The following is a 27,681-nucleotide window of genomic DNA, read 5'->3' as shown; positions in this document are numbered from 1 at the left end:
ATGGCTTTGGAGAATACAAGAATATGGATTATCTTGGGACACCAGGACCATGCTGCAACAAATGGTGTGAGTGTGTTTTTCTTATAGCAAAGCCATATTGGGCTATCTGCTCAGCTCACCGAGGGGAATCGAACCTCTGATTTTAGCGTTGTAAATCCGGAGACATACCGCTGTACTAGCGGGTGGCACAACAAATGGTACACAAGCCACCATAGGAAAAATGTAATATCTTCTAAAAGGTAAGAACTGATGGATAAGAAGTTATTATATGGTGAGGCACCAAAATAATTTTAAAGTAACATAACTAAAGCTTTCTTAAATTGGAATATTTAAAGGTATCCTAACGCATAAATTAACAGCACTAAAAATACGCATTTAAAGAGGCAAGCTTAAATAGCAAATTAGAAAATAAAATCAAAAAGTTAACTTTTTCTTTTAACATATTTAGAACAAATCTCTACTTCCATTTTATTCCTATTTTAACGTTTTCTTTTACTGAAAGCTACATTAATATGTCGACATCTATCCTTCGTTTTGCAATGATGTAACATCTTGTGAGTTTCTTAAAACACATTTCTTATTTCGCCACAGCCTCTTTAAAATTAGCTATTTTTTAGGGAAGAGAAGGAAGATGTCATGAAGGATTGGAAATGTCTAGAAACATGTCATTATATTTATATTGCCACTTTACACTGTTCTACCCAATTTAAGTTTGTTTACAAATATTTTACGTAGATATAAAAAAGTATTTTCATCACAATGGTAATCTATTTCCAAATCAAAGATGGCGTCATTTCTGGTTCATGAAAGAAAGAAAAAAGTAAAGGTTTTTGGTTTTGTAACGTTATGTTTCATTTCTTAGTTATACTGCTTATAGTTAGTTAGTTACCTGAATAAGAAATAGAACTGACAAAATTATGAAACATAAAACTCGCTAATAAGAAATATAAAGCACTTGGCCTATCTGGTTTTTCTCTAACTAGACAGATAGTCTATAATTTTATATCAATATTAATGTAAGTGACCTAAGATATTCTTAACTGTGGAAGTTTTAATGAATCAGGCGTGATCTGTTGGTAGGTGTGATCTGAGAGTCCATGGACTGTACTTCGGTGTCTCGGAAATGCGATCCGTACTTTAGGAGTGTGAATGAATTACAAAATTAGCCCAGAAGTTGAAAGTGGATACTGTTAACTTACTGTCTTCCCTCTTGCCTGGCATTTCAAAAATTAGGAACGACTACAGCTTATGGAAGCCCTATGTAACTGAAACAAACAACAGATTTATTAAGTGTGAATATTGTGAAAATAATTTTCATACATATAGTTTTTTAAATACTAACCTGTGTAAGTAATTCAATGTCTGAAGAAAACGAAGTTTTTATCCATTTTTTATGAAATGATGTTAAACGTCAATATTTGATATTTCTTTGGTATTCCAGGCACCACTAAGTGAATTGAATCTCGATCAGCCTTTGTATGTGGGTGGGTTTAGAAATCTGTCTTCCCTGAATAAATATTCTGGCATATTTAAGAGATTCAACGGTGCTATCCAGCGAATTATTGTAAACGGGGAAATATGGGATAACTTATTCGATAAGGCAACAGACTCGGTTGGAGTGAGTACATACACTGGAGCACCATGTGCAGAAGGGATATGTTTGAATGAAGGAATCTGTGTCCCCGTGCTGAACGAATTCACGTGCCGATGTCCCACGAAATTTATTGGTCTTCAGTGTGAAAAAAGTAAGTTGAATGAACGTTAATATGTGGCTTCCATTACGTGATAAATATTGTTTAAAGTTAAAAATTGTTTGAAAGTCTAAGGATTTTATCGCTGTGAGTAACTTACCCACTGAACTGAAATAATGTAATTTTTGTGACATATTTGCTTCAGAAATTATTGTTTGCAGCATAATTTAAGATTTTATGGTCAATGAGTGTCATGGTATTACATTATTTACCCTGTTAAGTTTGTTGCCTTACGATTATTTAACTTGAATTTCCATACAGTACAGGCAAGACTCATATAAATTATGATTTTTTGCTACTATCTAGTCACATATTTGCGTCCAATAGGAGTTATGTGTTTGATAATCCTGTAATCATTATTTGGTTAAACCCTAGAGTAATGGTCCAGTGTAGTGTAAACAAATTTTCTAAAGACTTCTTCATAATGTCAACTTTCAAAGAGAAATGTTTGTGTTTTTCTAGGTTTGGTGAAAGAAGACAAAAACAGACCAGTATCTTTTAATGGGAAAACGTATTTCAGCTTTCCCAACAGAATATCTAGGAGGTTTGTTTTAATTTCGTATCACCAGCTTTGCTAACAGAATATCTAGGAGGTTTGTTTTAATTTCGTATCACCAGCTTTGCTAACAGAATATCTAGGAGGTTTGTTTTAATTTCGTATCACCAGCTTTGCTAACAGAATATCTAGGAGGTTTGTTTTAATTTCGTATCACCAGCTTTGCAAACAGAATATCTAGGAGGTTTGTTTTAATTTCGTATCACCAGCTTTGCTAACAGAATATCTAGGAGGTTTGTTTTAATTTCGTATCACCAGCTTTGCTAACAGAATATCTAGGAGATTTGTTTTTATTTCGTATCATAGAAGTTTAACGAAGTGAAGTATAACAAACTTAATTATATCTCCTACGTATAGGTTCTTAATTATATCTCCTACATATAGGTTCTTAGAGGGAATAAACGATTTGATGGTCAACAAAAAATAAACCCTAATAACCCCTGGCAAAAATATCTAGTAAAATAGGTAATCATTGTATTCGTTGCTAAGTAACAAGAGGTGGATTTATTTTTTGATTTTACTCTACTGACATATTTTATGATAAAATTTAAATCATCTCTGTTATATTTCTAAAGCTACTTCAGTCGTGTTTCAAAGTTAAGGTAACAGGACCTATAAATGAACTAACTACACATGGTCTGTACAAACACCGTCTCTGCTTATATCCAGTTCTAAGATACTAACTATTTACTTTGATCTTTCTCTATACTAACAGTGAAGGCCTGTCGCTGGAAGCAATGGAGACAGGGTAAGACATCTTGTTCAATTTACGCATGCTCTAATTAAACACAATTTGCATGAAACTCGGCTAGGTTTCCAACTACTCTATTACCATCGTCTGTCTTTTCATACGTACATAATAAAAATGTTACTTATAACCTGTAGACTTCCTGCTACTGGTTTCTTAGTCGTCAGTATCCTCTGTCTTTTTATACGTACATAAAAAATGTTACTTACAATCTACAGACTTGCTGCTACTGATTTTTTAGTCATCAGTATCCTCTGTTTTGAATACGTAGGTAATAAAAATGTTACTTATAACCTGTACACTTGCTGCTACTGCTTCCTTAGTCATCAGTATCCTCTTTCTTTTCAAACGTACATAATAAAAATGTTACTTACAACCCTGTAGACCTCTGCTACTGGTTCTTCAGTCATCATTATCCTTTGTCATTTTATACGTACATAAAAAATGTTACTTATAAACTGTAGACGCCGCTACTGTTTCCTTAGTCATCAGTATCCTCTGTCATTTTATATGTACGTAATACAAATGTTGCTTATAACCTGTAGACTTGCTTCTTCTCGTTCCTCAGTCATCAGTATCCTCTGTCTCTTTATACGTGTATAATAAAAATTTTGCTTATAACCTGTAGACTTGCTGCTACTGGTTCCTTAATCATCAGTATCCTACGTCTTTTTATTTGTACATAAAAAAACGTTAATTATAACTTCTCGACTTGCTGCTACTGTTTCCTTAGTCATCATTATCATCTGTTTTTTTTTATACGTACGTAATAAAAACGTTACTTACAACCTGTAGACTTGCTGCTACTGGTTCCTTAGTCATCATTATCGTCTGTCTTTTTATACGTACATAATGAAAAGGTTACTTATAACCTATAGACTTGCTACTACAGACTCCTTAGTCATCAGTATCCTCTGTCTTTTTATACGTGTATAATAAAAATGTTGCTTATAATCTGTAGACTTGCTGCTATTGGTTCCTTAATCATCAGTATCCTCTGTCTTTTTATACGTACATAATAAAAATATTACTTATAACCTGTCGACTTGCTACTACTATTTCCTTAGTCATCATTACACTTTTGTTTTTTATACTTACATTAGAAAAATGTTACTTATAACCTGTACACTTACTGCTACTAGTTTTTTATTCATCAGTATCTTCCGTCTATTAATACGTGCATAATAAAAATGTTACTTAAAACCTGTAGAATTGCTGCTACTAGTTCCTTAGGCATCAGTATTCTCTGTCTTTTCATACGTACATAATAAAAACATTAATTATAACCTCTAGACTTGCTGCTACTAGTTCCTTAATCATCAGTATCCTCTGTCTTTTTATACGTGTATAATAAAAATGTTGCTTATTACCTGTAGACTTGATGCTACTAGTTCCTTAGTCATCATCATCGTCTGTCTTTTTATACGTACATAATGAAAAGGTTACTTATAACTTATAGACTTGCTACCACAGATTCCTTAGTCATCATTATACTTTTGTTTTTTATATGTACATAATAAAAATGTTATTTATAACCTGTACATTTCTCTTACTGGTTTCTTAGTCACCAGTATCCCCTATCTTTTTTTACGTACATAATATAAATATCACTTATAACCTGTAGATTTGCTACTACTGTTTCCTAAATCATCATTATTTTCTGTCTTAATATACGTGCATAAAAAAATGTTACTTATAACCTGTATACTTGCTGCTACTGGTTCCTTAGTCATCATTATCGTCTGTCTTTTTATACGTACATAATAAAAAGGTTACTTATAACCTATAGACTTGTTGCTACAGATTCCTTAGTCATCAGTATCCTCTGTCTATTTATACTTACATAATAAAACAGTTACTTAAAACCTGTAGTCTTGCTGCTACTGGTTTCTTAGTCATCAGTATCTTCAATCTGTTAATACGTACATAATAAAAATGTCACTTAAAACCTGTAGAATTGCTGCTTCTAGTTCCCTAGTCATCAGTATTCTCTGTCTTTTCATACGTACGTAATAAAAACATTAATTATAACTTATAGACTTGCTGCTACTGGTTCCTTAATCATCAGTATTTTATATCTTTTTATACGTACATAATAAAAATATTACTTATAACCTATAGACTTGCTACTACTGTTTCCTTAGTCATCATTATACTTTTGTTTTTTATACGTACATAATAAAAATGTTAATTTTAACTTCTCGACTTGCTGCTACTCCTTCCTTAGTCAACAGTATTCTCTATCTTTTTAAATGTACATAATAAAAATGTTACTTACAACCCTGTAGACCTCTGCTACTGGTTCCTTAGTCATCATTATTCTCTGTCATTTTATACGTACATAAAAAATGTTTCTTATAACTTTAGACTTCCTGCTACTGGTTTTTTACTCATCATTATCCTCTGTCTTTGTATAGGTACATAATAACAATGTTACTGATAAACTGCAGACACTCCTACTGATTCCTTAGTTACCAGTATCCTTTATCTTTTTATACGTAAGTAATAAAAATATCACTTATAACCTATAGACTTGCTGCTACTTGTACCTAAATCATCATTATCTTCTGTCTTTTTATACGTGCATAAAAAATATTACTTATAACCTGTAGACTTGCTGCTACTGATTCCTTAACAATCAGTGTCCTCTGTTTTTTACACGTGCATAATAAAATTGTTACTTATAACCTATAGACTTGCTGCTACCGATTTTTTAGTCATCAGTATTCTCTGTGTTTTGTACGTGCATAAAAAAATGTTACTTATAACCTGTATACTTGCTGCTACTGGTACCTTAGTCATGATTATCGTTTGTGTTATAAAACGTACATAATAAAAAGGTTACTTATAATCTATAGACTTGCTGCTGTAGATTCTTTAGTCATCAGTATCCTCTGTCTTTTTATACGTACGTAATAACAATCTTACTTATAACCTGTCCACCTGCTGCTACTGTTTCCTTAACCATCAGTATTTTCTATCATTTAATATGTGCGTAATAAAAATGTTACTTTTAACCTGTAAACTTGCTTCATCAGTATCCTCTGTCTCTTTCTACGTACATAAAAAATGTTACTTATAACCTGTAATGTTGCTGCTTCTGGTTCCTTAGTCATTTGTATCCTCTGTGATTTTATACGTGTGAAATAATAATGTTTCTTATAACCTGTAGACTTGCTGCTACTTCTTCCTTTATCATCAGTATTTTATATCTTTTTATACGTACATAATAAAACGTTAATTACAACTTGTAGACTTGCTCCTACCGGTATCTTAGTTATCAGTGTCCTCTGTCATTTATACGTACATAATAATAATTTTATTTATAACCTGTAGACTTCCTGCTACTACTTCCTTAGTCATCAGTATTCTCTATCTTTTTAAACGTACGTAATAAAAATATCACTTATAACCTGTAGACTTGCTGGTACTGGTTCCTAAATCATCATTATCTTCTGTCTTTTTATACGTGCATACAAAATGTTACTTATAACCTGTAGACTTGCTGCTACTGGTTCCTTAGTCATCAGTATCCCCTATCTTTTTTTACGTACATAATATAAATATCACTTATAACCTGTAGTCTTGCTACTACTGGTTCTTTAACCATCAGTATTTTCTGTCGGTTTATATGTACGTAATAAAAATCTTACTTATAACATGTAGATTTGCTTCTTCTCGTTCCTTAGTCATCAATATTTTCTGTCTTTTATACGTACATAATAAAAATGTTATTTATAACCTGTACATTTCTCTTACGGCTTTCTTAGTCATCAGTATCCTCTGTTTTTTTATACGTACGTAATAAAAATGTCACTTATAACCTGTTGACTTGCTGGTACTGGTTCCTAAATCATCATTATCTTCTGTCTTTTTATACGTGCATAAAAAAATGTTACTTATAACCTATAGACATGCTGCTACTGGTACGTTAGTCATGATTATCGTCTGTGTTTTAAAACGTACATAATAAAAAGGTTACTTATAATCTATAGACTTGCTGATGTAGATTCTTTAGTCATCAGTATCCTCTGTCTTTTTATACGTACGTAATAACAATCTTACTTATAACCTGTAGACCTGCTGCTACTGTTTCCTTAACCATCAGTATTTTCTGTCGTTTAATATCTGCGTAATAAAAATGTTACTTATAACCTGTAAACTTGCTTCTTCTCGTTCCTTAGTCATCAGTATCCTCTGTCTCTTTATATGTACATAAAAAATGTTTCTTATAACCTGTAGACTTCTTGCTACTTGTTTTTTACTCATCATTATCCTCTGTCTTTGTATAGGTACATAATAAAAATGTTACTGATAAACTGCAGACGCTGCTACTGATTCCTTAGTTAGCAGTATCCTCTTTCTTTTTATACATACGTAATAAAAATATCACTTATAACCTATAGACTTGCTGCTACTTGTTCCTAAATCATCATTATCTTCTGTGTTTTAAAACGAACATAATAAAAAGGTTACTTATAATCTATAGACTTGCTGCTGTACATTCTTTAGTCATCAGTATCCTCTGTCTTTTTATACGTACGTAATAACAATCTTACTTATAACCTGTCAACCTGCTGCTACTGTTTCCTTAACCATCAGTATTTTCTATCATTTAATATGTGCGTAATAAAAATGTTACTTTTAACCTGTGAACTTGCTTCTTCTCGTTCCTTAGTAAAATAAAAATGCTACTAATAACCTGTGTATTTGCTGCTACTGGTTACTTAATCATCAGTATCTTCTGTCTCTTTCTACGTACATAAAAAATGTTATTTATAACCTGTAGACTTGCTGCTACTGGTTCCTTAGTCATCAGTATCCCCTATCATTTTTTACGTACATAATATAAATATCACTTATAACCTGTAGTCTTGCTACTACTGGTTCTTTAACCATCAGTATTTTCTGTCGGTTTATATGTACGTAATAAAAATGTTACTTATAACATGTAGATTTGCTTCTTCTCGTTCCTTAGTCATCAATATCCTCTGTCTTTTATACGTACATAATAAAAATGTTATTTATAACCTGTACATTTCTCTTACGGCTTTCTTAGTCATCAGTATCCTCTGTCTTTTTATACGTACGTAATAAAAATGTCACTTATAACCTGTTGACTTGCTGGTACTGGTTCCTAAATCATCATTATCTTCTGTCTTTTTATACGTGCATAAAAAAATGTTACTTATAACCTATAGACATGCTGCTACTGGTACGTTGGTCATGATTATCGTCTGTGTTTTAAAACGTACATAATAAAAAGGTTACTTATAATCTATAGACTTGCTGATGTAGATTCTTTAGTCATCAGTATCCTCTGTCTTTTTATACGTACGTAATAACAATCTTACTTATAACCTGTAGACCTGCTGCTACTGTTTCCTTAACCATCAGTATTTTCTGTCGTTTAATATCTGCGTAATAAAAATGTTACTTATAACCTGTAAACTTGCTTCTTCTCGTTCCTTAGTCATCAGTATCCTCTGTCTCTTTATATGTACATAAAAAATGTTATTTATAACCTGTAGACTTGCTGCTACTAGTTCCTTAATGATCAGTATCCTCTGTCGTTTTATACGTACATAATAAAAATGTTACTTACAACCTGTAGATTTGCTGCTACTGGTTCCTTAGTCATCATTATTTTCTGTCATTTTATACGTACATAAAAAATGTTTCTTATAACCTGTAGACTTCCTGCTACTTGTTTTTTACTCATCATTATCCTCTGTCTTTGTATAGGTACATAATAAAAATGTTACTGATAAACTGCAGACGCTGCTACTGATTCCTTAGTTAGCAGTATCCTCTTTCTTTTTATACATACGTAATAAAAATATCACTTATAACCTATAGACTTGCTGCTACTTGTTCCTAAATCATCATTATCTTCTGTGTTTTAAAACGAACATAATAAAAAGGTTACTTATAATCTATAGACTTGCTGCTGTACATTCTTTAGTCATCAGTATCCTCTGTCTTTTTATACGTACGTAATAACAATCTTACTTATAACCTGTCAACCTGCTGCTACTGTTTCCTTAACCATCAGTATTTTCTATCATTTAATATGTGCGTAATAAAAATGTTACTTTTAACCTGTGAACTTGCTTCTTCTCGTTCCTTAGTAAAATAAAAATGCTACTAATAACCTGTGTATTTGCTGCTACTGGTTACTTAATCATCAGTATCTTCTGTCTCTTTCTACGTACAAAAAAAATGTTATTTATAACCTGTAATCTTGCTGCTTCTGCTTCCTTAGTCATTAGTATCCTCTGTGATTTTATACGTGTTTAAAGATGTTTCTTATAACCTGTAGACTTGCTGCTACTTGTTCCTTTATCATCAGTATTTTATATCTTTTTATACGTACATAATAAAAATGTTACTAATAACCTGTGTACTTGCTGCTACTGGTTACTTAACCATCAGTATCTTCTGTCCTTTAATACCTACATAATAAAACGTTACTTACAACCTGTAGTCTTGCTGCTACCGGTTCCTTAGTCATCAGTATCCTCTGTCTTTTATACGTACATAATAATAATTTTATTTATAACCTGTAGACTTCCTGCTACTCCTTCCTTAGTCAACAGTATTCTCTATATTTTTAAATGTACATAATAAAAATGTTACTTACAACCCTGTAGACCCCTGCTACTGGTTCCTTAGTCATCATTATCCTCTGTCATTTTATACGTACATAAAAAATGTTTCTTATAACCTGTAGACTTCCTGCTACTGGTTTTTTACTCATCATTATCCTCTGTCTTTGTATAGGTACATAATAAAAATGTTACTGATAAACTGCAGACGCTGCTACTGATTCCTTAGTCATCAGTATCCTCTGTCTTTTTAGACGTACATAATAAAAATGTGACTTATATCCTCTTGACTTGCTGCTACTGATTCCTTAGTCATCAGTGTCCTCTGTTTTTTTCACGTGCATCATAAAATTGTTACTTATAACCTATAGACTTGCTACTACTTGTTCCTTAGTCATCAGTATTCTCTCTTTTTTCATACGTACATAATAAAAACGTTAATTATAACTTCTAGACTTGCTGCTACTAGTTCCTTAATCATCAGTATCCTATGTTTTTATACGTACATAATAAAAATGTTACTTATAACGTGTTGACTTGCTGCTACTGATTCCTTATTCATCAGTATCCTCTGTCTTTTTATAGGTACTTTATAAAAACGTTACTTACAACCTGTTGACTTCCTGCTATTAGTTCCTTAATCATCAGTATCATATGATTGTATACGTACATAATAAAAATGTTACCTACAACCTGCAGATTTGGTACTACTAGTTCATTAGTCATCAGTATCCCCTTTTTTTTACGTACATAACATAAATGTTTCTTATAATTTGTAGACTTGCTGCTACTGATTCCTTAGTCATCATTATCCTCTGTTTTTTTATATGTACATAATAAAAATATTACTTATAACCTGAAGACTTTCTGCTTTACGTTCTTTACTAATCAGTATCCTCGGTTTTTTTATACGTACATAATAAAAATGTTACTTATAACCTGTAGCCTTGCTGTTTCTTTTTCCTTAGTTATCAGTATCTTCTGTCTTTTTATACGTACTTAATAAAAGGTTAATTATAACTTCTAGACTTGCTGCTACTCTTTCCTTAGTCATCAGTATCCTCTGTCTTTTTATACGTACATAATAAGAATGTTACTTATAACCTGTAGACTGGCTGCTAATGGTTCCTTAGTCATCAGTATTTTCTGTCGTTTTATATGAACGTAATAAAAACGTTACTTACAACCTGTAGACTTCCTGCTACCGGTTTCTTAGTCATCAGTATCCTATGTTTTTTATACTACATAATAAAAATGTTACTTACAACCCTGTAGACTTGCTGCTACTTGTCCCTAAATCATTATTATCTTCTGTCTTTTTATACGTACGTACAAAATGTTACTTATATCCTGTAGACTAGCTGCTACTGGTTCCTTAATCATCATTTTAGTCTGTCTTTTTATACGTACATATTAAATATCTTACTTATAACCTGTAGACCTGCTGCTACTGGTTCTTTAACCATCAGTATTTTTTATCGGTTTATATGTACGTAATAAAAATGTTACTTATAACATGTGGACTTGCTTCTTCTCGTTCCTTAGTCATCAGTATTCTCTGTCTCTTTATACGTATATAAAAATATGATATTTTTAACTTGTAACCTTGCTGCTTTTGGTTCCTTAGGCATCAGTATTTTCAGTCTTTTTGTAGGTACGTAATAACAATGTTCATTATAACTTGTAGACTTGCTCCTACTGGTTCATTATTCATCAGTATCCTCTGTTTCTTTATACCAACATAATAAAAATGTGACTTTTAACCTATTGACTTGCTGCTATTGATTCCTTGGTCATCAGTATCTCCTGTCTTTTTACACGTACGTAATAAAAAATGTTAGTTATAACCTATAGACTTGCTGCAACTTGTTTCTTAATGATCAGTATCCTCTGTCGTTTTATACGTACATAATAAAAATGTGACTTATAACCTATTGACTTGCTGCTACTGTTTTTTTTATTCAGTACATGCTGTTTGTTTATACGTGCATTATAAAAACGTAATTTATAATCTGTGGTGTTGCTGCTACTGATTCCTTTTTCATCAATATCCTCTGTCTTTTTATACGAACGTAATAAAAAATGTTACTTACAACCTGTAGAGTTTCTGCTACTGGTTTCTTAGTCATCAGTATCCTCTGTCATTCAATACGTAAATAATAAAAACGTTACTTATAACCTGTAGACTTTCTGCTACTGGTTCTTTATTCATCAGTATCCTCTGTCTTTTTATACGTACGTAATAAAAACGTTACTTACAACCTGTAGACTTGCTGCTACTTGTTCCTTAGTCATTAGTATTTTCTAACTTTTTATACGTTCTTAATAAAAACGTTAATTATAACTTCTAGACTTGCTGCTAATGTTTCTTTAGTCGTCAGTATCCTATGTATTTTTACACGTACATTATAAAAATGTTACTTACAACCTGTAGACTTCTTGCTACTGGTTTTCTAGTATTCAGTATATGCTGTCTTTTAAAATGTACATTATAAAAACGTAATTTATAACCTGTGGAAATGCTGCTATTGATACCTTTGTCATCAGTATCCTCTGTCTTTTTATAGCAACGTAGTAAAAAATGTTACTTATAACCTGTACACTTGCATCTACTTGTTCCTTAATCATCAGTATCTTATGTTTTTCATACGTACATAACAAAAATGTTACTTTCAACTTGTAGACTAACTGCTTTTGGTTCCTTAGTCATCAGTATCCTCTGTCTTTTTATACTTACATAATAAGAATGATACTTATAACCTGTAGATTTGCTGCTAATGGGTGCTTAGTCATCTGTGTTTTATGTCTTTTTATTCGAACAATATAAAAATTTTACTTACAACTTGTAGACTTGCTGCTACTGGTTCCTCAGTCATCATTATCCTCTGACTTTTATCAGTACATAATAAAATATTTACATATAACCTATATACTTGCTGCTTCTGATTCATTAGTCATCAGTATTTTCTGTCTTTTTATACGTACATAATAAAAATGTCACTTACAACATGTAGACTTGCTGCTACTGCTTCCTTAGTCATCAGTATACTCTGTGTCTTTATACGTTCATAAGAAAAATGTTTCTTATAACCTCTAGACTTGCTGCTACTGGTTTCTTAGTCATCAGTATCCTCTCTCTTTTTATACGTACGTTATAAAAATTCAACTTGTAGAGTTCCTGCTACCGATTTTTTAGTCGTCAGTATATACTGTCTTTTTATACGTACATGATAAAAATGTTACTTACAACCTGCAGACTTCCTCCTACTGGTTACTTACTCATCAGTCTCCTCTGTCTTTTATACGTACATAATAAAAATCTTAATTATAACCTGTACACTTTCTGCGTCTCTTTCCTTAGTCATCAGTATCTTCTCTCTTTTTACAGGTACGTTATAAAAATGTTACTTACAACCTGTGGACTTGCTGCTACCGGTTCCTTAGTCATCATTATTCTCTGTCTTTTTAGACGTACATAATAAAAATGTGACTTATAACCTATTGACCTGCTGGTACTGGTTTTTTAGTAGTCAGTATATGCTTTCTTTCTATACGTACATTATAAAAACGTAATATATAATTTGTGGAGTTGCTGCTACTGGTTCCTTAGTCATCAGTATCCTGTGTTTTTTCATTTGTACATAATAAGAATGTTACATATAACCTAAAAACTTGCTGCTACTGGTTCCTTAATCATCACTATCCTCTGTCTTTTATACTACATAATAAAAATGTTACATATAACCTGTAGACTTGCTCGTACTGGTCTTTTAATCATCAGTGTCTTCTATCTTTTTATACGTACATATTAGAAATGTTACTTACAACCTGTAGACTTCCTGCTACAGATACCTTAATCATCAGTATCCTCTATCTTTATATACGTACATAATAAAATGTTACTTATACCGTGTACTTTTGCTGCTTCTGGTTCCTTAGTCATCAGTATCCTTTCTTCTTTTTATACGTACATAATAACAATGTTAATTTTCACCTGTAGACCTGCTGCTACTGGTTCCTTAGTCATCACTATCGTTTATTGTTTTATACGTACGAAATAAAAAGGTTATTTAAAACCTGTAGAGTTGCTGCTACTAATTTTTTAGTCGTCAATATCCTCTGTCTTTTTATACGTATATAGTAATTATGTTACTTATAACCTGCACACTTTCTGCTACTGGTTCCTTAGTAATCATTATTCTATGAGTTTTTATCAGTACATAATAAAAATTGTACTTATAACCTTTTGACTTTCTGCTTCTGATTCAATAGTCATCAGTATTCTTTGTTTTTTTAAACGTACATAATAAAAATGTTATTTTTCACCTGTAGACCTGCTGCTACTGCTTTCTTAATCATTTGTATCCTATGTCTTTTTATTCGTACATAGTAAAAATGTTACTTACAAATGTAGACTTGCTGCTACTAGTTCCTTAGTCATCAGTATCATCTATCGTTTTATACGTACGTAAAAACACGTTACTTACAACCTGTAAACTTGCTGCTACACTTTCCTTAGTCATCAGTATCCTCTGTCATTTTATGCGTACATAAAATATGTTACTTACAACCTGTAAACTTGCTGCTACACTTTCCTTAGTCATCAGTATCCTCTGTCATTTTATGCGTACATAAAATATGTTACTTATAACCTGTAGACTTGCTGCTACTGGTTCCTAAATCATCATTATGCTCTGTTTTTTTATACGTGCACAAAAAATATTACTTATAACCTGCAGACCTGCTACTACTGGTTCCCTAGCCATCAGTATTTTCTGTCGTTTTATACGTACATAATAAAAATGTTACTTACAACCTATAGACTTGCTGCTGGTTTCTTCGTCATCAGTATTCTCTGTGTTTTTATATGTACGTAATAAAAATGTTACTTTTAACCTGTAGACTTGCTGCTATATGTTCCTTAGTCATCAGTATCCTCTGTCTTTTTAGACGTATATAACAAAAATTGGACTTATAACCTATTGACTTGCTGCTATTGATTCCTTGGTCATCAGTATTCCTGTATTTTTACACGTACGTTATAAAAAATGTTAGTTATAACCTGTAGACTTCCTGCAACTAGTTCCTTAATGATCAGTATCCTCTGTCTTTTTAGACGTACATAATAAAAATGTGACTTATAACCTATTGACTTGCTGCTACTGTTTTTTAGTATTCAGTACATGCTGTCTGTTTATACGTACATTATAAAAACGTAATTTATAATCTGTGGCGTTGCTGCTACTGATTCCTTTTTCATCAATATCCTCTTTCTTTTTATAGGAACGTAATAAAAACGTTACTTACAACCTGTAGTCTTGCTGTTACTACTTCCCTAGTCATCACTATCCGGTGTATTTTTATACGTACATAATAAGAATGTTACTTATACCGTGTAGTTTTGCTGCTTCTGGTTCCTTAGTCATCAGTATCCTTTCTTCTTTTTATACGTACATAATAACAATGTTAATTTTCACCTGGAGACCTGCTGCTACTGGTTCCTTAGTCATCACTATCGTTTTTTGTAATTTAAAAAACGTAATTTATAACCTGTGGAGTTGCTGCTATTGATACCTTTGTCATCAGTATCCTCTGTCTTTTTATACGTACATAAGAAGAGTGTTACTTATAACCTGAAAACTTGCTGATACTTGTTCCTTAATCATAGTATCCTATGTTCTTTATACGTACATAACAAAAATGTTACTTACAATCTGTAGACTTCCTGCTTTGGTTCCTTAGTCATCAGTATATTCTGTCTTTTTATACGTACATAATTAAATGTTACTTATAACCTCTAGACTTGCTACTACTGGTTCCTTAGTCAGGAGTATCCTCTGTGTTTTTATACGTACATAATAAAAATGTTATTTACAACCTGTAGACTTCCTGCTACCGATTCCTTAGTCATCAGTATTCTCTGTATTTTTACATATACATAATAGAAATGTTACTTACAATCTATAGATTTGCTGCTACTAATTTCTTAGTCATCAGTACCCTCTGTCGTTTTATACGTACGTGATAAAAATGTTACTTTTAACCGGTAGACCTGCTGCTACTAGTTTTTTAATCATCAGTATTCTCTGTCGTTTTGTACGTACGTAATAAAAACGTTACTTACAACCTTTAGACTTGCTGCTACTTCTTCCTTAGTCATCACTATCCTCTGTCTTTTTATACTACATAATAAGAATGTTACGTATAACCTGTAGACTTGCTCGTACTAGTCTTTTAATCATCAGTGTCTTCTATATTTTTATACGTACATATTAGAAATGTTAATTACAACCTGTAGACTTTCTGCTACAGATACCTTAATCATCAGTATCCTCTGTCTTTATATACGTACATAATAACAATGTTCATTATAACCTGTAGACTTGCTGCTATTAGTTCCTAAGTCATCAGTATCGTCTGTCTTTTCATACGTACTTAAGAAAATGTTACTTATAACCTGTACACTTGCTGCTACTCCTTTTTTAGTCTGCAGTATTCTCTGTCTTTTTATAAGTGCATAAAAATACGTTACTTATAACCTGTAGACTTGCTGCTACTGGTTTCTTAGTCATCAGTATCATCTGTGTGTTTATACGTACATAATAAAAATGTTACTTATAACATGTAGATTTGCTGCTACTGGTTCTTTAGTGATCAGTATTTTCTGTTTTTTTATACGTACATAATAAAAATGTTACTGACAATCTATAGATTTGCAGCTACTGATTCCTTAGTCATCAGTATCCTCTGTCTTTTTACACGTAGGTAATAAAAATATTTCTCATAACTGTAGACTTGCTGCTACTAGTTCTTTAGTCATCAATATCCTCTGTCTTTTTATACGTATATGGTAGTAATGTTACTTATAACCTGTAGTCTTGCTGCTATTGATTCCTTAGTCATCTTTATCCTGTGTCTTTTTATAGGTACATAACAAAAATATTACTTATAATCGAAAGACTTGATGCTTTTCTTTCTATAGTCATCAGTATCATCTTTTTTTTTATACGTACATAATATCAATGTTAATTATCACCTGTAGTGTTTTTGCTACTGGTATCTTAGTCATCAGTATTTTCTGTCATTCTATACGTACATAATAAAAATGTTACTTACAATCTATAGACTTGCTGCTTCTCGTTCCTTAGTCATCAGTATTCTCTGTCTTTTTATACGTACGTAATAAAATGTTATTTATATCCTGTAGAGCTGCTGCTACTGCTTCCTTAATCATCATTATCCTATGTTTTTTTAAACGTACATAATAAAAATGTTACCTTCAAGCTGTAGACTTGCTGCTGGTTTCTTCGTCATTAGTATCCTCTGTCGTTTTATACGTACGTAATAAAAACGTTTCTTATAACCTGTAAACTTGCTGCTACTGGATTTTTAGTCATCAGTATATGCTGTCTTTTTATGCGTACATGATAAAAACGTAATTTATAACCTGTGGAGTTGCTGCTATTGTTTCTTTAGTCATCAGTATCCTATGTATTTTTATACGTACGTAATAAAAATGTAACTTTTAACCGGTAGACTTGCTGCTGATTCCTTAGTCATCAGTATCCTCTGTCTTTTTATTCGTACGTAATAAAAATGTTATTGATAACGTGTGGACTTGCTGCTACTAGTTCCTTAGTCAACATTATCCTCTGTAGTTTTATACGTGCGTAAAAAAAATTTGCTTATATCCTCTTGACTTGCTACTAGTTTTTCCTTAGTCATCATTCTACTCTTGTTTCTTATACGTACATAATAAAAATTTTACTTATAACCTGTAGACTTCTTGCTACTGGTTCCTCAGTCATCATTATTCTCTGTCTTTTTATACGTACGTAATAAAAATGTTACTTATAACCTATAGTCTTGCTACTACTTGTTCCTTAGTCATCAGTATACTCTATCTTTTTATACGTACTTAATAAAAACGTTAATTATAACTTCTAGACTTGCTGCTAATGTTTCCTTAGTCATCAGTATCCTCTGTTTTTTATACGTACATAATAAGAATGTTACTTATAACCTGAAGTCTTCCTGCTACTGGTTTTTTAATCATCAGTTTTCTATGTCTTTTTATACGTACATAATAAAAATGTTACTTACAACGTGTAGACTTCTTGCTACTGGTTCCTCAGTCATCATTATTCTCTGTCTTTTTAGACGTACATAATAAAAATGTTACTTATAACCTATAGTCTTGCTACTACTTGTTCCTTAGTCATCAGTATACTCTATCTTTTTATACGTACTTAATAAAAACGTTAACTATAACTTCTAGACTTGCTGCTAATGTTTCCTTAGTCATCAGTATCCTCTGTTTTTTATACGTAATAATAAGAATGTTACTTATAACCTGAAGTCTTCCTGCTACTGGTTTTTTAATCATCAGTTTTCTATGTCTTTTTATACGTACATAATAAAAATGTTACTTACAACGTGTAGACTTCTTGCTACTGGTTCCTCAGTCATCATTATTATCTGTCTTTTTAGACGTACATAATAAAAATATGACTTATAACCTATTGACTTGCTGCTACTGATTCCTTTGTCATCAGTATCCTCTGTCTTTTTACACGTACGTAATAAGAAATGTTACTTATAACCTGTAAACCTGCTGCTACTAGTTCCTTAATCATCAGTATCCTCTGTCGTTTTATACGTACCTAATAAAAATGTTACTTACAACCTGTAGACTTGCTGCTGGTTCCTTTGTCATCAGTTTCCTCTGTCGTTTTATACGTACCTAATAAAAATGTTACTTTTAACCTGTAGACTTGCTGCTACTGGATTTTTAGTCATCAGTATCTTCTGTCTTTTTATAGGTACATAATAAAAAGGTTACTTATAACCTGTAGACTTGCTGCTTCTCGTTCATTAGTCATCAGTATTCTCTGTCTTTTTACACGTACATAATATAAATGTTACTTATAACCTCTAGCCTTACTGCTTCTGGTTCTTTTATTCATCAGTATCCTCTGTTTTTTTATTCGTACATAATAAAAATGTTACTTATAACCTGTATCCTCACTGCTTCTGGTTCTTTTAGTCATCAGTATCCTCTGTCTTTGAGACGTACATAATAAAAATGTTACTTATAACCTGTACACTTGCTGCTACTGCTTTTTTAGTCTTCAGTATTCTCTGTCTTTTTATACGTACATAACAAAAATGCTACTTACAACCTGTAGACCTTTGCTACTGGTTTCTTAGTCATCATTATCCTCTGTCTTTTTATACGTACATGTTAAAAATGTTACTTATAACCTGTAGACTTGCTGCTACCGGTTTCTTAGTCATCAGTATTCTCTGTCTTTTTACACTTACATAATAAAAATGTTACTTACAATCTGTAGAGTTGCTGCTACTGATTCCTTAGTCATCAGTATCCTCTGTCTTTTACACGTGCATAATAAAAACGTTACATTCAACCTGTAGACTTGCTGCTACTAGTTTCTTAGTTATCAGTATCCTCTGTGTTTTTATACGTACATAATAAAAATGTTACTTTCAACCTGTAGACTTGCTGTTACTGGTTCCTTAGTCATCAGTATCCCTTGATTTTCCTGGTTTAAAACGTTTCTCATAATTTCAATAATTCGTTTTTGTTTATTTCATATGTGTTTTATTACACAGACATGCCTAGCTTTAAGTTTCGTAGTAGTTACTACCAACTGTGTTATAGTGTTTAGTTGTTTAAAATACGTTTTCTAAAAGAAATGTATAGCTTTATTTTCGAACCAGTTACTACCAACTGTCTTGTAGTGTTTATTTATTTACCATACGTTTTGTAATAGAAATGTATAGCTTAATGTTCGTATTAGCTGCTACCAACTGACTTGTAGTGTTTATTTATTCACCATACGTTTCGTAAAACAAATGTATAGCTGGATATTGTTACCAATATGATATTATTGTCATTCTTCTGTGTTTTTCCTTTTTGATTTAATTTCCACCACTCAGAAATACCAACCTTCTTCTTTTACCAGATGCTACTGCATTTATTCCTTTGTGTACGTGATGGAACAAATGACTAATCTTTTCTTGTATTGTGACTCTGGGCTATCCTTTCTCCTACTAATACGTACGTCATGTGATACAGCCTTTCTTCTCTTCATACTTATGTCGTGTGATACAGACTTTCTTCTCTTCACACTTATGTCGTGTGATACAGCCTTTCTTTTCACTTATGTCGTGTGATACAGCCTTTCTTCTCTTCACACTTATGTCGTGTGATACAGCCTTTCTTCTCACTTATGTCGTGTGATACAGCCTTTCTTCTCACTTATGTCGTGTGATACAACCTTTCTTCTCTTCACACTTATGTCGTGTGATACAGCCTTTCTTCTCTTCACACTGATGTCGTGTGATACAGCCTTTCTTCTCTTCACACTTATGTCGTGTGATACAGCCTTTCTTCTCTTCACACTTATGTCGTGTGATACAGCCTTTCTTCTCTTCACACTGATATCGTGTGATACAGCCTTTCTTCTCACTTATGTCGTGTGATACAGCCTTTCTTCACACTTATGTCGTGTGATACAGCCTTTCTTCTCTTCACACTGATATCGTGTGATACAGCCTTTCTTCTCTTCACACTGATATCGTGTGATACAGCCTTTCTTCTCACTTATGTCGTGTGATACAGCCTTTCTTCTCACTTATGTCGTGTGATACAGCCTTTCTTCACACTTATGTCGTGTGATACAGCCTTTCTTCATTGTTAGTGTTCTTGTCTCTTGTTCTTACTTTTCCTGATTATTTATTCCTTGGTTTAAAAGTGTTTTTGTTTACATTTTCTTTTCTTTTGTTTTGTTGTTTCTGTACTCTTTTTTTTACTCTCGCCGTCTTCTGATTATATAATCTCTTTTGTACCTGTCATGCTGAGAATAAAAACCCTCATGTGTTGCACCTGTAGAGTTAAGACTGAAATTCCAGTTCTATTGCGACTGTGACGTTGAGAATACCATTCCTTTTGTGTTGTACCTGAGATGATAGAGCAGTTTCCACTCACTCTGGTAGCCACCCCAGTGGCACAGCAATATGTCTGCGCACTCATATCGCTAAAAACTGGGTTTTGATACCCATGGTGGGCAGAGTACAGATAGCTCATTGTGTAACACTGTGCTTAATTCTAAACAAACGAACTCTGGTAAAGTTAAATCTCGGAACATCATTTTGTGGCTCATATATATGACGTTGGGGATACTTCCCTGTTTCGTTCTCATATCTGTAACGTTGGGGATACTTCCCTGTTTCGTTCTCATATCTGTAACGTTGGGGATATTTCCCTGTTTCGTTCTCATATCTGTTTCGTTGAGGATACTTCCCTGTTTCGTTCTCATATCTGTAACGTTAGAGATACTTCCCTGTTTCGTTCTCATATCTGTTTCGTTGGGGATACTTCCCTGTTTCGTTCTCATATCTGTTTCGTTGGGGATACTTCCCTGTTTCGTTCTACAATTGTTTTTTTAATGATACCTTATTTTGTCTCTTGCATCACGATGCGATGCCCGGCATGGCCAGGTGGATTAAGGCGTTCGATTCGTATATTTGAGGGTCGCAGGTTCGAGTCCCGGTCGCACCAAACATGCTCGCCCTTTCAGCCGTGGGGGCGTTATAATGTTACGGTCAATCCCACTATTCGTTGGCAAAAGAGTAGCCCAAGAGTTGGCGGTGGGTAGCGATGACTAACTGCCTTCCCTTAAGTCTTACGCTGCTAAATTAGGGAGGGCAAGAACAGATAGCCCTCGAGTAGCTTTGCACGAAATTCAAAACAAACAAACAAGCATCACGATGCTAGAGCTAAATTCTATTTTACCTTTTTTGTTGTATTGTTTTCGATACCATGACGATAAGGAAATTTTCTTTGACCTTGTGAGATATATAGATACCTTCAGTTTTTCTTATACTTCTGACATTTGGAGTATTATCTTATTCCATGATCTGTGGTACTGGATATCTTTCCTTCTCTTTACGTTGCTAGTTGTAGAGTTACCATTATTTGCACCTTTCCTTTTCCCATTCTTTCTGATGTGGAAGACGAGTAATTTTCTGTCTTTTATCGCTAGATATCAAGCTGTGTCCATTTTGTACCAGTAATAGTCATGATATCATTTTTCGGTTGTTGTTTTTCATTTCTGCTGGTTAAAACGCTTTTTTTTTTCTTCTTCATTAATCGTGAAGGACTGGCATGGCCTGATGGTAAGAGTGTTCGAATCGTAACCGGAGGTTTCTGGTTATAGTCCCTTCAGAGAGCATGCTCTCCCTTTAATTCAGGAGGTATTATTTTATGACAGTCAGTCTTTTTGTTTTAGGGTCAAAGAGTAAATTAAGAGTCAGCAGTGGATGATGATGACTAGCTATCTTCTCTCTTGTCAATCTCTTCTAAATTAGGGACATCTTGCGCACATTTCTTTTGAGTGACTTTACGCAGGGCCTGGCATGACCAAGCGTGTTAAGGCGTGCGATTCGTTATCTGAGGGTCGCGGGTTTGCATCCACGTCGCGCCAAATATGCTCGTCCTCCCAGCCGTGGGGGCGTTATAATGTGACGGTCAATCCCATTATTCGTTGGTAAAAGAGTAGCCCAAGAGTTGGCGGTGGGTGGTGATGACTAGCTGCCTTCCCTCTAGTCTTACACTGCTAAATTAGGGACGGCTAACACAGATAGCCCTCGGGTAGCTTTGTGCGAAATTCAAAACAAACAAACAAACAGACTTTACGCAAAATTCAACAAACAAACAATTACGCCTGACATAAAGACTGAATTTTTTATCGTTTTATTGTTATTGTGAAATACATACTATCACCTGAATTAATGATAATTATGGCTATTTCTGGTGCTAAGAAGTTTGAACATTAAATGTATTTCCTTCTATTTGTATTTATTATAATAAGCCACTTTTTCTTTTATCTTATGTTTGTAAAACTACGTATCTTTGGCTCGTTCTTTTGACCTGTTTCTTCTGTGGTAATAGATTACGATATCTTTGAAATTTTATAATTATGTAAAACAGTATTACTTAATGCATTTTGTTCAATTAATTAATAACCTGTCTATAATTATATAACATTTTAGAAACAATTATTACTTTCCAGTTTAATTTCTTTACTTTGATATTTTAATTTTATTTTAATATATTTTGAAAACATAGTATTTCTTCTTCAGAGTTAAAGGTCAACGAAAGAACAACTTTCAGGTCAGGTTTCAGACTACAAAAAACCACGGGCTGTTGTTGTGGTTAAATAAGGGGGCGACAATATATGATGACTACCTTTCCCTAGCCGTTGTGAACGGTTTTCTGGAATTTAGCTTCAACCTTGGAAAACAGCGCCATCTTTTGGTAATACGAAGTTTAAGTAAAGTAGATGACGGTGTGTGGCACACAGCCTATATCGAAAGGTAATGTTCGATTTATAATTTTAATACCACCACATTTTTTTTTTCATTTATCGTTTGTTTTATAACATGTCATGTAATTCTGTGTGATATATAAAAATTAGATTCACTGTCCCAAGATTCATCGTTTAAATATTCGGTCTGAGAAACAAATAGATAGTTACGTATGAAAATGAGGTTTAACGTTGTCAAAGTTGATTAAACACAAAGGAATTCATTACCCTGTTAGAGTTTGACTTGAGGTGACTAGGTTTAATTCACTTTAACGATTTGTATCACATCAAGTTTGCATTTACGTTTAACATGATCTTCAATTCATTCTTTGTGCTGGCTGTGAAAAAATCTCAAATTGTTTGATAACATCTGTCGTTGTTATATGTTCTTCATCTGTTAACGTAGAGGTAATTTCTGATGATCATGAGGTACCACAGCGAAAATACGCTCTAACCTTTGTTATGTTCCGGAACTTTCTACTCACGAACACTTGCGTTCTTTGATGGCATTATATGGTTAACAATTCACAGACTAAAGGTAATTTAACGTTACTCAAAGGTTTGGGACAGAAGCATCATCAGTCAATGGTACTTAACTCTATGTGACAATATAGTCATCAAAACATTTGTAAAGAACATCAAGAAGGAATGCCTACGTAACACCTACAAGATCCACTGATAAAATTGTTGTTGTTAACCCTAATTATGTAATTATATTGTCTTTAAAACGTCAGCAAAGTCAAATATATTAACATGATGGTTTCTACGTTTGAATAACGTCTACAGAATCCACTAGTCAACTTGTTGTCGTTAAACATAATTATGTAATTATATTGTCTTCAAAACGCCAGTAACGTCAGAGCTACCAATATGGTGGTTACTGCGTTTGACTAACACCCTCAGAGTCCACTGATCAGACCCTGGTTATTCAACTTTATTGTTTTATATTTGCTCGATCCCATCGGTCCATTTACAATTCAATGTTGTTAAATTTACACTGAAACTAATTATATTTCTACTTACAGAGATTTACCGCGTACTTTAGGTCAAGAATTATTTCAAGTTTCTGTACTCCACAGATTGCATATATAAATATAACTATTGTTTCTTGCAGAAGGGAAAGAGTAGGAACACTTCGAGTAGACGACGGCCCCCTAGTGAGTGCTTCCTCAGAACCTGGAGCGAACGAACTCAATACTGATGGAGTTCTCTGGCTAGGTCAGTCTCTCTATTCATCTGTCTGTGTGTCTGTATTTTCGTTTCTTTCACTGTCCTTTACACTGTTTTATTTTCTCTAGCTCAAAAGGGTCATTTACTATTCTTGTTGTTAACTAGCACCAGTTACAGAGCAAGTTTATTTGTCTTTACAATAGAATATACCAACTGTTGCGATGTTTGTAACAGCTGACCAACTTCTAAATATCAAGTACAATTAGGCTTAGTTATTCACCACATTTGTCATAGGACAGAAAGGGAACGTGTTCCTCCTCCATTTACCAGCTAGTATTCGTACACTGATTACCAATCGTGTAATATTATCTCATTCTTTCGTGTCCATCCACATTAGTTTGCCTGTCATGGTTAGTGTCTGAATAAAAGAGTTTTAAGGCTGCGGTTGTTGTTCATTGTTATGGTTGATTTTGGTTTCCTGTTCTGAGCCTCATGATGTAGTTTGAAATAATTAAATTCTTACTTTGATTACTCGTCATTACAGTATATTACAAAACTCAGATATTATACTTTAACAACTTGTAAGTTTGTTTAATTTAGAACAAAGCCACATTTGGCTATCTGCTATGTCGACCACAGGAATTCGAGCCGCGGATCTCAGCCTACTCTAACCGCTGTCCCGCTGGGAACGTTTTAACAATATTTTTTTGAATCCTTCATGACTAGAAATAAAATCGTACCTCCTAGTTACCACTGATGACTATAGAGGGGGCTACTGGGTAATGTTTTTTGTTTTTTTTAATTTCGCGCAAAGCTACACGAGTGCTATATCCGCTAGCCGTCCCTAATTTAGCAGTGTAAGACTAGAGGGTAGGCAGCTAGTCATCACCACCCTCCGCCAACTCTTGAGCTATTCTTTTACCAACAAATAGTGGGATTGACCGTCACATTATAACGTCCCCATGGCTGAAAGGACGAGCATGTTTGATGTGACAAAGATTCGAACCACCTGGTCATGCCGGGTCATTAAAAAGTAACTAAAAGGATCATAAGAACGATTCATTTGTTATGGTACAGCTACTAAAGGTATCTGGCTCTGTTCCTAATTTTGAACTGCCGACCAGAGGGAAAACAAGTGGTAATCAACACCCGCCGCCAACTCTCGGGTTACTCTTTACTAACGAATATTAGGATTGACCTTCGTATTATAATGCTTCCACCACTGAAAGAACGAGTATGTTAAGCATCGGGTTTCGATCCTGTGGCACGCAGATTGCTAATAGTTGAGCGTCCCACCCATTAGACCCTTGAATATGGACAGCATCTCGCTGAATGTTATTCTTACTATGTTCATTTCTTTTCTTTTTTTTTTAGTTTTTAAAAGAATTGTTTTGTTAAATTTCGCGCAAAGCCACACGAGGGCGATCTGCGCTAGCCGTCCTTAATTTAGCAGTGTAAGACCAGTCACCACTACCCATCCCGCCAACTCTTGGTCCACTCTTTTAGCAACGAATAGTGGGATTGACCGTCAGATTATAACGTCCCCACGGCTGAAAGAGCCAGCATGTTTGGTGCGAAAGGGATTCGAACCCGCGACCCTCAGATTATGAGTCGAACGCCTTAACCCACCTGGCCATGCCGGGCTTTTTCAAAAAAATTTTCCTTGTGTGTGTGTGTTTTTTTTTGTTATAACATTATTTTAAATAGAAGTTAAATAATGTATTTATCTATCAGTTTGTTTTTCTGTGTTATGTCATTTAAAATGGCCCGGCATGGCCTAGCGCGTTAAGGCGTGCGCTTCGTAATCTGAGGGTCGCGGGTTCGCGCCCGAGTCGCGCCAAATATGCTCGCCCTCCCAGCTGTGGGGGGCGTTATAATGTTACGGTCAATCCCACTTTTCGTTGGTAAAAGAGTAGCCCAAGAGTTGGCGGTGGGTGGTGATGACTAGCTGCTTTCCCTCTAGTCTTACACTTCTAAATTAGGGACGGCTTGGTGCAGTGGGCTAACAACCTACTCACTTAAATACCTGCTCATGAAACCGCAAGTGATTGCGGCCCTATGTTCCTTGACAGAATCGAGTGGTAGATGATGATGATGATGTCATTTAAAATTTAATGGAAAGAAAGGAATGTTTTATTGAAATGTCTGAAACAAATGTTAACCTTTTTATGGAAACTTATTTGTTAATCCGAGGAACTCGCGAGCCCACATCTCTGACGTATAGAGTTTCACTTCCCACATCTCTGACGTAAAGGATATCACTTCTCACTTCTTTGTCCAACTCCACTGCTGTGAGCAACTGCGTATCATTTCTCAATATACAATTTAGTTAACCGCGTGCTCATGACCTGTTGAACTGTACTGAGGTCATGACCTATTGTGCTGTCCTGCTGAGCAGTATGAATGAGTGATTGAGTGAATGGGTGAAAGCCATTTCATAAACATATTAACTTAGTTAATCATGAGGTCATGACCTGTTCAACTGCAGGTCATGACCCGCTAAGTGATACATGTGAATGAACTGATGATGTACATTTCACAAGAATATTAATTTAATTCAGCGAGATTTCGTGAACTGGTCAACAGTTCAACTGAGTAAACAGATGAATATGTGCATTAATTAATTAATTAATGTTTCATTTACAGGTGGTTCTCTTGGACTTCCAACCGGACTTCCCGAGCAGTACTATTCCGGTTTTAATGGTTGTATAGAATCAGTACTAGTAGATGGAGACCCACTATATATTATTATGCATGGGTCTGGCGCCGTTGAGTTTTGTGACAAATCATGATGGACAGTGAGATCTGGCCTGTAGTTGCTATAGACTGGACAGTTGAATGACTTGCAGGCCACGTCTTCTTCACTTGGACTGATGACCTCTAGTGTTTCCAGTGTGCCAACTTGTATTTACGACAATGTGGATATGTATATAGTCCTCTCTACGTTTTCAAGAATATTCAATATGAACATGAGATATATATATATATATATTTATGTCAGAAAGTAAATCGAAAACGCTGGTCTCAGTCACAGAAATCCAACTTTACTGCTTTTCTCTTCAGCGAGGTTTCGTTTGCAGGTGCTTCCTAAAAGTCGTGAAACAAAACTTGATTCAGGTGACCATGACAATAAAACCCATGATGGACAGTTCGGTTAATAACTGACTCTCGCTTGTTTTCGAAGTACTTATAATTCAGTTCCTTGTTCCTTAGTAAGGTGTTTGATGTTATATGATACGTATTCAATACTGACAAATACGTATGTATGTGAACAAAGTAACAATCTATGAAATTAATTGAAGTTTTAATCATATGTGTGATTGATTTCATTTAACGAAGTGTTGTTATGTCGTCAAGGCCTAAAGCGATATTGATAAAACTATTATCAAAACCCTTTTCACCATGTGTCCTGAGAAAGCATTGATTTAAAACTTATTCAACAGCTTCCTAAAGTCGA

The 27,681-nt window shown here is 33.8% G+C and overlaps 1 protein-coding gene across 1 annotated transcript; it reads left to right on the top strand.

Annotated features, from left to right (window-relative positions):
- LOC143223597 (agrin-like) lies at positions 1 to 27,613 on the top strand. Its single transcript, XM_076451787.1, has 7 exons — positions 1 to 66; positions 1,442 to 1,745; positions 2,214 to 2,295; positions 3,023 to 3,055; positions 22,831 to 23,064; positions 24,169 to 24,272; positions 26,871 to 27,613. The coding sequence occupies exons 1-7, from the start codon at positions 1 to 3 to the stop codon at positions 27,014 to 27,016; spliced, it is 969 nt and encodes a 322-aa protein (XP_076307902.1). The 3' UTR covers positions 27,017 to 27,613.
- The last annotated feature ends 68 nt before the right edge of the window (positions 27,614 to 27,681 follow it).

This window comes from Tachypleus tridentatus, chromosome 1 (genome assembly GCF_004210375.1).
Source record: "Tachypleus tridentatus isolate NWPU-2018 chromosome 1, ASM421037v1, whole genome shotgun sequence".
Taxonomy (NCBI): Eukaryota; Metazoa; Arthropoda; class Merostomata; order Xiphosura; family Limulidae; genus Tachypleus; species Tachypleus tridentatus.
Note: the sequence above shows the minus strand (reverse complement) of the source record. Positions and strands in the feature narration are given on the sequence as shown.